Genomic DNA, 12,149 nt, shown 5'->3' on the forward strand with positions numbered 1-12,149 from the left:
GCTGGTGACTTTAAGTTGAAATCAATGCTCATTTACCATTTCCTCAAATCCTATGACTTTTCAGAATTATGCTAAATCTACTCTGCCTGTGCTCTATAAATGGAACAACAAAGCCTGAATGACAGCATGTCTATGGACAGCATGGTTTACTGGATATCTTAAGCCCACTTTTTTAGTCTTACTGCTCAGAAAAAAAGAATCTTTTAAAAATATTGCCGTTCGGGCCGGGCACAGTGGCTCATGCCTGTAATTCCAGCACTTTGGGAGGCCGAGGTGGGTGGATCACCTGCGGTCAGGAGTTCGAGACCACCCTGACTAACATGGTGAAATTGCATCTCTACTAAAAATACAAAAATTAGCTGGGCATAATGGTGGGTGCCTGTAAATCCAGCTACTCGGGGGTCTGAGGCAGGCAAATCACTTGAACCCCAGAGGCGGAGGTTGCAGTGAGCCAAGATCGCACCATTGCACCCCAGCCTGGGTGACAGAGTGAGACTCCGTCTCGAAAAAATGTGTGTGTGTGTGTGTGTATGTGTGTGTGTGTGTAGCCGTTCATTGACAATATACCTAGTCACCCAAGAACTTGGACAGAGATATACAAGGAGATTAATGTTTTCATGCCTGCTAACACAACATCTATTGTGCAGCACATGGATCAAGGAGTGGTTTGCACTTTTCGTAAGGCTATAGCTATCACAGATTGTGAGTCCGCTATTGGATCTGGGCAGAGCAAATTAAAAACCTTCTGGAAAGGATTCACCATTCTAGATGCCATTAAGAACATTGTGATTCATGGGAGAAGGTCAAAATATGAAGATTAATGAGTTTGGAAGCTGATTCCATCCCTCATGGATTATTTTAAGGGGCTCAAGTCTTCATTGGAGGAAGCTTTGATACAGATACAGTGGAAATAGCAAGAGAACTGGAATTAGAAGTGGAGCCTGATGATGTGACTGAATTGCTGCAATCTCGGTACAAAAGTTTAATAAATGAAGACTTGCTTCTTATGAATAAACAAAGAAAGTGATTTCTTGAGATAGAATCTACTCTTGTGTAAGTTGCTAGGTACATTATTGAAATGAGAGCAAAGGATTTAGAATATTACATAAGTTTCATTAATAAAGCAGCAACAGGGTTTGAGAGGATTGGCTCCAATTTCAAAAGAAGTTTTACTATGGGTAAAATGCTATCATACACATCACATGCTGCAGAGAAATCTTTCATGAAGAAAAAGTCAATCAAAGTGGCAAACTTCATTGCTGTCTTATTTTAAGAAATTGCCACCGTCGCCCACAACCTTCAGTAACCACCACCCTGATCATTTAGCAGCCATCAACATCAAGGCAAAAAGATTATGATAATTAGCAATTTTTAGCAATAAAGTATTTTTAAAATAAAATATATACATTTTAAAGACATGAAGCTATTATACACTTGATAGACTACAAAAGAGTGTAAACATAAATTTTATATGCACTGAGAAACCAAAAATTTTGTGTGACTCACTTTATCGCGATATCCACTTTATTATGGTGGTCTGGAACTGATCCTGTAATATCTCCATGGTATGCTTGTGCTGTACAGGGGGTAAAGTGTGAGGGGTCAAGAATTTTCATGCCAGAAATTCCATAGCAGCCTACTAGAACTCTGGAAGTGTCACCTCTGGCTGCAGTGCCAGATTCTGGTGAGGATTTCCTGGACCCCGATTTATATCTGAAAAAACACTAAAAATAACAGAAGCTGGGCAGAAAGTGGCTATGATAACAAAGCTGGGCTTGGTACTTTCTCTGGCTTTTGTGACCAATATCACTGGACTCCTGTGGTATCAAATTTCATAAAAGAAACATACAAAGCAGAGATATCTTAATTATTTTCAGACTGACATTTCAAAAAGTGTCAATTTCAGTAAGTATTGAAAGTTACTTGTTCTTTGTTTTATCTTTTCAGATGTTTCCTGAAAACATTTGTGGTGTGATCTTTAACAGAGTTTTCATTTACCAATTAATACAAAAATAAGAAAAAGAGCTATAAATACATATTTTATAAAATTTTCATACCAAATAAGGTCCTTTACATAAGTAAAGGAAAATCATATCCATTTTCAGTACCATTACTTAGCACTAGAGCTCCTCCAGTTAGAAAAACAATTCTTTTAAATGTCTTTATGATTTAAGGTTTCAATAATAACTCATGAATAGGTGAAAGTTTGCTATTTATTTAATCTTAAGAAAACACTGAAAGAAAAACGCAGGGAATGTAGTAGGCAGTGTGGAAGAATGGAGCTGGCCACATGTGGTTTTAGCAGCTGCAGAGGAAACTGGCTGAGTCTAAGGTTACATATTTCTGTTCAGTAAGGGTATCCATGGTGATAACTCTCATGATGACGGTAGTCATCCTGGTAACCATCCTGGTATCCTTGGTGGTAACTATGGTAACCGTAGCCTGCATACTCATCTTCTGGGCAGCGCATCCCCAGTGACTGCTGAATTGCCATTTCCTGTCTCCGAAGTTGCATCGAATCAATTAAATCGTACACAATCACCATGGACCACATTGGGGAAGGATACCAGGATTTGACATTTCCGTCTTTTCCAACTAGAAGCATGGAGAAGTACTCCGGGCTCACTTGAAAATAGTTACGAATGTCTTTCACCAAATGGGCTGGTACATCTTCTCGCTCAACAACGGAGCTCCCTAGAATAACATTGGAATAGTTATTGTTAGTGCATTAAACAGTCAGAGCCCATGAAAACATTGAAGTGTGAGGAAATCACTGCGCGAATAGGGAGGACCCATGAGCCTCTTCTCTTTAGTTCAAAATCTAATTAAAGAAGTTTGCTGGGGCTTTTTCTACTAGAAATTAAATGTCCCTGCTGTTCTGCAACATCATGAGGGTCAAACTTTCGGGCACACGATGTGTCTTTTGTAGGAATGTTACAAAGTATGAAACCAATTCCTTAATTTAATCCTGGCAAGATTAATTTCTTTAAAATTTGTCACTAGCAAGGATTATATAGTTTACATTTCTAAGTTTATTTCCAATTAGCTTAGTTATTTCTCTGTAACTACAGCTTTCCTTTTGACACATCTTTATAATAAAAAGCTTATTTCATTGTTAAAAGTGAAAATACCAATTCTGTTAAGATCTAGATGAATATTTAAACTATTGTGAATAGTGATAAGAATAAAGGGGAAGGAGAAAAGGAGCTGATACTTTCATGTCTGCTGTTTCGACACTCTGCTAAGTATTTTACACACATTATTTTATTTAAAGAGCTTGGTCTTGGAAGAAAGGACTGAATTTGCTTTCTGAAACCTTTAGTCTTGTTTTGTTTTGTTTTGTTTTTTGTTTTGTTTTTGAGATGGAGTCTTGCTCTGTCACCCAGACTGGAGTGCAGTGGTGTGCTCTCGGCTCACCGCAACCTCCACCTCCAAGGTTCAAGCAATTGTCCTACCTCAGTCTCCCAAGTAGCTGGGATTACAGGTGCATGCCACCATACCTGGCTAAGTTTTATATTTTTTGTAGAGACGAGTTTTACCATGTTGGCCAGGCTGGTTTCAAACTCCTGACCTCAAGTGTTCTGCCCTCCTGGGCCTCCCAAAGTGTGGGATTACAGGCATGAGCCACCGTGCCTGGCTTCTCTGAGCCTTTTAGTGTGTGTATCTTTCAGCTTCTCTGAGCCTTTTAGTGTATGTCCTTATCTGTTGAAAGGGAATCAACGAGATATGACCTATGTGCCTCACAAAACTATTGTGAGAATTAAATGATGTAAAATAGAAGAAAATGCTTTGTAAACCATAAGGGCCTATATGGACCCCCCAAAAGCATTATTTTAGTTAAGAAAAATGGATAGTTTTACTGTTACTTTGAATGGTTTATATTAGAAATAATATAAGTCCCTGTACTCCACACCCCTTCCCCTACATATCCCGTGCACACACATGCACACATGCACAAGTGCATGAAGTGGGAGGAGGAATCAGTGAACTTTGTTCACCTTAGAGATACACCCACTGCTAGCATACAGCTTAATGTTATTTAACTGAACTTAACACTAGTTCATACTGCTTCAAAATAACAACACATTACCATTAATTGGGAACAGTTCTAACACTCCCCCAACTTCCTCTCCAACGCCTAAAAGCTTCAGAATGGTTATGTGGCGCAGACCTGAAAGAAAAAAGAAAACCATAGAATTAGAGGAAAGGATTAGAAGTCATCATTTTCCACAAAGCCCTGATATCTGACAATTAAAAATCGTTTAAATTTAAAAAGAATATAGAGCATAACCTGATTGAGAAGAATCATCCATTTAAAATTTTTACCATAAGGAAGCAAATACTTCCAAAACCTTGAAGAAGACCAACTGTGATTCTCATTCTACTAAATGACAAAAAAAGAAAGAAAGAGAAAGAAAGAAAGAAAGAAAGAAAGAAAGAAAGAAAGAAAGAAAGAAGAGAAAGAAAGAAAGAGAGAGAAAAGATGAAGCCATTGGAACATTAAAATATCTGAGCTGATCTAAGCTAGTTAGTGTTCTGAATTTATAACAGCTTTTATGGCTAACTTAACTTTCAGAGAAAAGACCATAGACTCCATCAATTGTGATGGTTAAAGAAATTGTTCTGCTTTCTCACACAAAACTGTGTTAGCTTAAAGGATATGTTTTTTTTTGTTTGTTTGTTTTTGTTTTTGTTTTTTTTTAACCACTAATTTAGAGGATTCAAAGGCAAAACATTTAAGCAAGCACAGCTTGCTTTCATATCCTCTGCTAAAGTTTCAGGACAGGGGGGAAGGTCATGCCTTGGTAGCTTGTTGGAATTCTTTTGAAGATGAAGTGCACATGAAGAGAATTCCGGAGAAAGAAAATAGGAGGACAAAGGGGCTGTCAAGCCATCATATCAAGCTTTCATAGTTTTAAATAAAATCCCAACCAGGTCAGGGTAATAACTTGGAACTAATAATAAGATTGTTGGTGCTGTTTATTGTCCAGGAGAGAAAATTGAACACTGCCATGGGAGAGCACTTCTAAGGTGAAGCTAAAATCTAGGCACAACGCTATTCAAGAAATTTTTTTTTCACCTTTACTCTTTTCCCAGAGAAGTGAAGTATTCTGTTCTACATATTGGTTAGTCATGTTTTCAAAAGGGAAGATCATCAATTTAATTATTCGTTAATTAATACATGTGAATATTATTTGTTCACGTTTCGGATATAGTACAAAAGGGTTTGCTTTCACAATGTGACATAGGATCTGTGCGCAGAGATTTAAAAATAAAGTACCACCACATAGCTGCTACAAAAGCATCTTTGGAAAATTAACAAACTGTGGCTTTATATTTTTTTTGTAAAGGTTCTTAACTGCTGTAAGAACTTCTATCTTAACTGGCAACATTGGTGGCTATGAATAAAGTGAGCTTAAGAATACTGGCACAATCAAATTTATATGTTAATATAAAGTCTTAAATTATTAACCTTGATAATAGGAGTACAAATAAAAATTTCTGAATTTTCTATTGTTCTTACTATTATGAGCTTGGTTTTGGCCTTCCTTTGAGTTATTTCATATCTTAAAATTAAAATGTACTTATAATTTACACATACTAGGTCATAACAAGGACCTTGGCTCTGTTAATGCTTTACAAAACTTACACTCCTCCCTTTTTTAAAAAAATCAAGCACAGTTCTGTAACTAGTAGATGATTCTTCCTCCTAATAGAGGCATCAAAATAATGGTGATTCATCTATATTCTACCGGAGAATTTTTTAATTTGTTGCCCTTAGCTACTTCCCCCTGCCCCTGCCCCTGCCCAGTGAATCTCTCAAAATTCTCCTTCTGCAGAGGCATATCTCATATGAGATTTCACTCATGACTTCTACTCTTGAAATTGTAGTCATCCTCTTGATTTATCATTGAACTTAGTAGTAAGTTCTATATACTATTCATTTTACTGCCTATATATCCATATCCAAAATGATATTAGCTCCTTCAGGACACTAGAATAAAAATGTTTGGTAAATAAAGCATATATTCGTTTTCAAAATACTGAGCGGTTCACTACAAAAAAACAGTAAACTATGTTTTTCTTTGGCTTGCTTGTCTTTCAAATAAGGTTTTACTTAAGAGATCTTGCTACTTTCTTAGTGCTCGGTTATAAAAATCATTTTTTTATAAAATTTGTTCACTAAGTCTTCTGAGTTTTGAAGATAAAAATCATTTTTAAGAGAAGGGCAATATAGTCTGCTTCAATTAATATATTAATTCCCAGAGCCACTCCTATTTTAAAAAAAGACATTTAATCTATGGAGTATCCAATGATGGTATGTAAGTAGATATTCAAGTATTACCTAAGTGAATGATAATACCTAAGTGAGACAATTTAAAAAAAAAAACTGAAGACAAATGATACAGATCATTAAAAGTAAATCAGAAGATATTTTCAAACACATGAATGAAGAACTAGAGAGGAGAGAATATTGAGGGGAAAAAAAAAATCCACAGTAGACTAAAGCTCCAGTCTAAAAGCAACTTTATACTCAATATAATAGAGTATGTGTCTGGAAACCTGAACAGTCTGAACTGGGAATCATTTTGATGATCTAAGATTCTATGTTCCATTTTAGAATTGACCGGGAGGAGAGTGGTATGGGAAAGCAGTAATGAGGTGGCTTCCCACTCACCAAAATTGCATGCCTGACCACTGAGGGCAGAGAGCTGCTGTGAATAGGCCCAGTCTTCATCGTTAGGAGCAGAGATCACCAGCAACCTCCTCCTCCACCGGAACCTGGAAAAAAAGCAGGACACCATTATTCCTTACTACTTCAAACAATAGAAACCAGTGTAGGAAACCAGAGTGACTTAGGCTAGCAATTTTTTTCTGTGCCCAGAAAACAAAAACAAAAACAAAAAAACACATGCTTAGAACTATCCCATAGCTTCTCAAAGCCATTAAACTGCATTGCCACACTCTTGTAGTTTTTCTGTTGTAACTTCACAGTCTTTCTGCCTTGGCATTAGCATGACGTGTTAAGCATGAGTCTGTGGTCACCATGCCTAATGAGGTCACTTGGGGAGAGACAAACTCTCAGATGCAATGAAGACAGGCCAAAATTGTACATTAGACTGTAGCAACAGAAATGAGAAACTCAGAAGGTAACCGAAGAGAACTGGTCTTAGTAGAGTGACTGCTAGAGTTTAGAGGGAGTTAAGAAATGAATATATGGATGGGAGATAGAGTAGAAAAAGGTAACTGAATTTTAAGTAGATTACAGTGACAGGAAAAAGGAAAATGGAATAGTGGTTTAAAGGTTCAAAGAGGATTCCTGGAAAAACAAAACCCTATGTACCTTCCTCAGTAGCCAGTGGTTCTTCCAGAGGCAAATGCAATTTCTAAAATGTACCCTGTTATGAATAAGAGCCAATGCTTACAAAGTACTTCTATGAATTGGAATGATATTAAGCCTAGAACCATAAGATTTTAGAATGTATAGTAAACTTAGTTTCTGTTTTTACAGTTCCAACACAGTAGAGTAGTAGAAAAGGCTTTTGTCTTTTTGGGTGTCGTTGAGCATATCACTCAATTCACCAAAGTCTCAGTTTTTCCTTATTTCTTTTTCTTTTCTTTTCTTTTCCTTTTTTTTTTTTTTTTTTTTTTTTTTTTTTTTTTTTTTTTTTTGAGACAGAGTCTCACTCTGTCGTCAAGGCTGGAGTACGGTGGCATGATCTCGGCTCACTGCAACCTCCACCTCCTGGATTCAAGTGATTCTCCTGCCTCAGCCTCCCGAGTAGCTGGGACTACAGGCACGTGCCACCACACCTGGCTAATTTTTTTGTATATTTAGTAAAAACGGTATTTCACTGTGTTAGCCAGGATGGTCTCGATCTCCTGACTTTGTGATCCGCCCGCCTCAGCCTTCCAAAGTGCTGGGATTACAGGCGTGAGCCACTGTGCCCGGCCTTCCTTATTTTTAAAATAAAAAATAGCAGTATGTTGTTCACAGGAATGTTACAAGAATTCAGCTCTCAAACTTATCAATGCAAGTTATCCACATGATGACATGGATATAGAAGATTATGTCTTAATCTGCAGGCTTCTAGATGTAGAACTTAATCCATTAACAGACATTGACATTATCCATCACAGCACCATCAAATAACCTATTCAGTCCTTAGGTTTGTGTATCATTTTATAGCTCACTTTCACCAATGCAATATGGTTCTTCTTTAGAGCTCATTGAGGCTGCAGATTATTTTCCCCATTATGCAGATAACAAAACAAGGCTTAGAGAAGTGAATAACTTGCCCAACTAGTAAATCTAAGAAGCATTACCAAAATATAGACACTTCTCAGACTCCTGGTCCAGTGGTTTCCCTGATCTACTACCCTCAGACATGGTATTTTGGCTGCTGCTATCAGGGTCTGCAAGAGGGTATAAAAGAGAGAGGGTATGCATCTAAGGGGCAACTGTGTAGAGTTGTCTCAACTTCCATCTTCACTGGAGTTTTGCTTTTTGCCTTCAGTGCAGGTGACTGCAGGGTGTTAGTGCACTCATAGAGCTGACAGCCGGTTAATTTTATTCATGGCTTTGATCCCTGTGCTCCTTCTAGCATCAGGAGTGAACATGAGAGTTTTCAACCCCAAAGAAAATGGCCTCTTGAGGGAATAGTGGTTTGGGTGAATAAGAGAAAATGATAGTTTGATGAAATACAACCTCTGAATGGATGCCTGTCGCAAGGTTCGCCAAGTATTGCTTGCTGTGACATTACATTCACTTCCTCTGCCTTTTTTTTTTTTTTTTTTTAAAGGGAAAGAAAAACTAAGATCTCTACTGAGGACAGGGAGCTGAATGTGTTTGGCACAAAGGACAAGAGAGGAGCCTCTGAGACTATCCAATGTTTCTTAGGAAGGGAACAGTGACTGCTGTCAGATCGCAAACATGACAGTCTCAGGTACTTCTCCTGCTTCCTTAGGAGGCACGCCAGACCAGCACTGGCCCCCTAGCCAGCATCCAAACCAGACCAGCCTTCCTGGCCTTACACAGAGCTGTAGGGTGTCTTGGAAGGAGCTATTTTGGGTGAGGTCTATTTTAGTTTGTTTACCTATGTGCACACTGAATGCAGTCCTGATTGGAGAGGGATGGGATCTCAGACTCCCTGTCCCAGACACAACTAAGAGAAGGTCATTTCCCCTAAGTCATGATTTAGCTTCCCACAGACCTTCACATTAAGATACAAGGTCCCAGCTCATGACACAGAAGGAAACTTCCAAAAGATGTAACAAGAGTTGTGAAACTGACCCAGACCCTTATTTTAGACAAATTGTTTTTCTGTCACTTTAGCTTCCCAGGAAATAAAAACTTTACAAGCTATGAATGTGTTTGCTTCTCTTAACTGGCATGCCCAGATTAGTATGCATTTGCCCACTCTTTGGGGCTTCTGTCTCAGGGAAAGGTGATTATACCCTGAACCAAATGAATGCTATTGAAGACTAGACTGGCTTCAGAGTCTGGTCAGCTGAAACTAGCCTGTGTAAACCCACCAACCACTCAGCAAATTTGAAGGAAAATTCCCGTTTGGATACTGGTTTAATTGCAGGACTGTAATTTTTTTTTTCATTTCTGTTTGCCTAGGTTTCAATTCTGGAGTATTTACTAAATCTCTGGTAACTCTTCCTTGATGGCAAAGTTCTCTATAGGACCAGAATAACTGACCCTAGGACTACTAATAAGTAGCATTTATTGACTACCTGCTTTGTACTAGGTCCTGGGCCATCTTTACCTTTAGTATTGAATGTACCCTTCACAATAGTCTTAAACAAAAATACACTTACAATTTTCATTTTGCAAATGAGAAAACTGAAGCCCAGAATGGTTAAGTAATTAGCTCAGGGTCACACAGCTAGTAAATAGAGGAACCTGGAATCAAACTCATTTTGTCTTGCTCGTGCCTTTAAGTAGTACACTATTCCACTTTAATCCTTCCAATAAATTAGGATTATTAGCAGAATGATTTTATGAGTTGTGACCACAAGTCAGGTACCATTATGGGACATCCAAATTGTAATTATATATATCTCTGAATATCCATAAAAGATGTATATTCCTATAGTAGTGATGAAGATAAGAGCCCTTAAAACTCTTACATTAGGTGGAAAATACATTTACACATCTTAGGACCCTATCTAGTTCAAAAGACTTTATAGTATTTGTACATTTCTTAAGAATCAAAAAAATACAAAATTTAAGTAATCAACCTACAGGAGTATTACAAGTTTTTGTGAATGAAGAAAACTGAGACGATGTCAGCTTTCCCTTTAAAATGTTGAAACCCATGACAGTGGTTATAAAAAGACACTCTACCTAGGGATGGTAAGAAGAACCTCTGAGGATGTCTATAACTGCCAGTCTCATGACAAATCTCTGGTTTTAAGTAACATCAATGAATTGGATGATAACTGTCTGCTTTATAGGGTGGGCAACCTGAATTTACTGGGATAGAGCACTAACCCTGGAAGATTTAGAATTAAGAAGAAAAAGTTTCCAAATAATCAAAATTATAGTAACATAGTAATAATTATATATATGTTTGTGTATATATAATTCTGGTTATATATGTATTATGTGTATATATATATAATTTATATTATTGTGAAGCTTAAGAGAATTTGGCCTAATAAAATGACAACTTGAAACTCCAAATTAGAATGTGTAATTAAGTAATTGGTTTAGACATGTGGCTAAGTTGAAATCTTACAGTGTATGCAGTTTTTGGAATATCTGAGAGAACGTTAAATTCACTGTATTTGTAAAATTAACTTATTAAACTTACAGATCCTTAAGTACTCAGAAAGATTTTGTTTGTTTAATTTCAAATAATTGAAAGAAATGTATTAAATGCATAATGCCTATGTGAAATGATGAAGTTGTTTAATTACTGGGTTTATAAGCAAGATCAAACATTATTCAAAGCCCTCTTAAAAGCGATGGCAAAAGTTTGCTGGGTTACAAATTGGAAGATAAAATTTAGAAGCCTAATTCAGAAGTTTTGGAACTGAAGTCTTGAATTTATAACTTGAAATATATTTAACACTGTTAAAATCAAAAATAAATTTCTAAAGAATTTCTGCCTTAAAAAGAAAAAAACAAAAGCACCTTCAGAGCAAAAGAAAAGAAAAGAAAAACTTCTGAATTAGTCTTCTAAATGTTATTTTCCAATTCATAACCCAGCAAATTTTTGCCATCACTTTTAAGAGGGCTTTGAATAATGTTTGATCTTGCTTATAAACCCAGTAATTAAACAACTTCATCATTTCACATAGGCATTATACATTTAATACATTTATTTCAATTATCGTCACCTAAAGTGATGATCTTGGATCAGAAGTTGGTGTTTTAGTACCCCTGAGACCAGACAAAGAGAATGCATTGTCCAGTGAAGCTCAGAGCTCTTTCTCAGTGGAGGCTGACCCTAAGGCTGAGTTGATTTTAAATCCTTATGAAGGTGTATGCCTTCTATTTCCATTTTGGATACTTGCACTGCATGGAGAATTTGGATGAAGGAAGAGCCTTGGTTTCCTTTCAGAGCTGAAATTCTGTGGTTTTAAGAGTTTCTTCGTTTTGCTTCAAATTCTAGGCCTTTAGGTTCAGAACTAATAATAATTCACATCATATTTTCAAAAGGAGCATAAGATGAGAAGGTAGATTTGGGGAGTCAAATTGTCCCAGGGTACTGACTCCTAGAGCTGACACTAGATCAGTGATGAAAGTTACTTAACCTCCATTGGCTTCAGTTGTCTCTCCTGCAACATGACAATAGTCACAGTGTTTAGATAATGGGATTCTTGTAAGGGTAAAACTAGGCAATGAAGGTGAAGTGCTTGGCCCAGAGATTAGCACACAAAAAGTGGTCACAGGTATAATGGCTATGTGAAATGGAGATGGATGGAGATAGAGCTGCTTGCTACTGTTTTTAATTTTATGGGTGAGAGACTTTTCAGGCAGTTTAATTGAAAAGGGTCAACATAGCTAGTAAGTTGCAGACTCAAAACTTGGATGAATGGTAAGTTCTGTACTCTTTATATATCATGATGTTACATCCTAGAAGACCCAAGCTTCACAAATCTGTAAAAATTCAGATTATCCACTTCCTAAT

The 12,149-nt window shown here is 37.0% G+C and overlaps 1 protein-coding gene across 4 annotated transcripts in view; it reads right to left on the minus strand.

Moving 5' to 3' along the window:
- Nucleotides 1–1,491: 1,491 nt before the first annotated feature.
- The window catches only part of CCDC80 (coiled-coil domain containing 80), a 37,184-nt gene continuing 26,526 nt past the window's right edge, over nt 1,492–12,149 (minus strand). For 3 of the 4 annotated variants that reach the window (XM_025376157.1, XM_025376156.1, XM_025376155.1), the window contains 3 exons: nt 6,680–6,783; nt 4,091–4,171; nt 2,196–2,694 (listed from right to left, as the gene is read on the minus strand). In XM_025376157.1, coding sequence (XP_025231942.1) covers nt 2,348–2,694; nt 4,091–4,171; nt 6,680–6,783 — 532 coding nt within the window. In that variant the 3' untranslated portion in view covers nt 2,196–2,347. Of the gene's footprint in view, nt 2,695–4,090; nt 4,172–6,679; nt 6,784–12,149 lie in introns of all 4 variants that reach the window. The other variant, XM_025376158.1, reaches the window with a different exon arrangement.

Source organism: Theropithecus gelada, chromosome 2 (genome assembly GCF_003255815.1).
Source record: "Theropithecus gelada isolate Dixy chromosome 2, Tgel_1.0, whole genome shotgun sequence".
Taxonomy (NCBI): domain Eukaryota; kingdom Metazoa; phylum Chordata; class Mammalia; order Primates; family Cercopithecidae; genus Theropithecus; species Theropithecus gelada.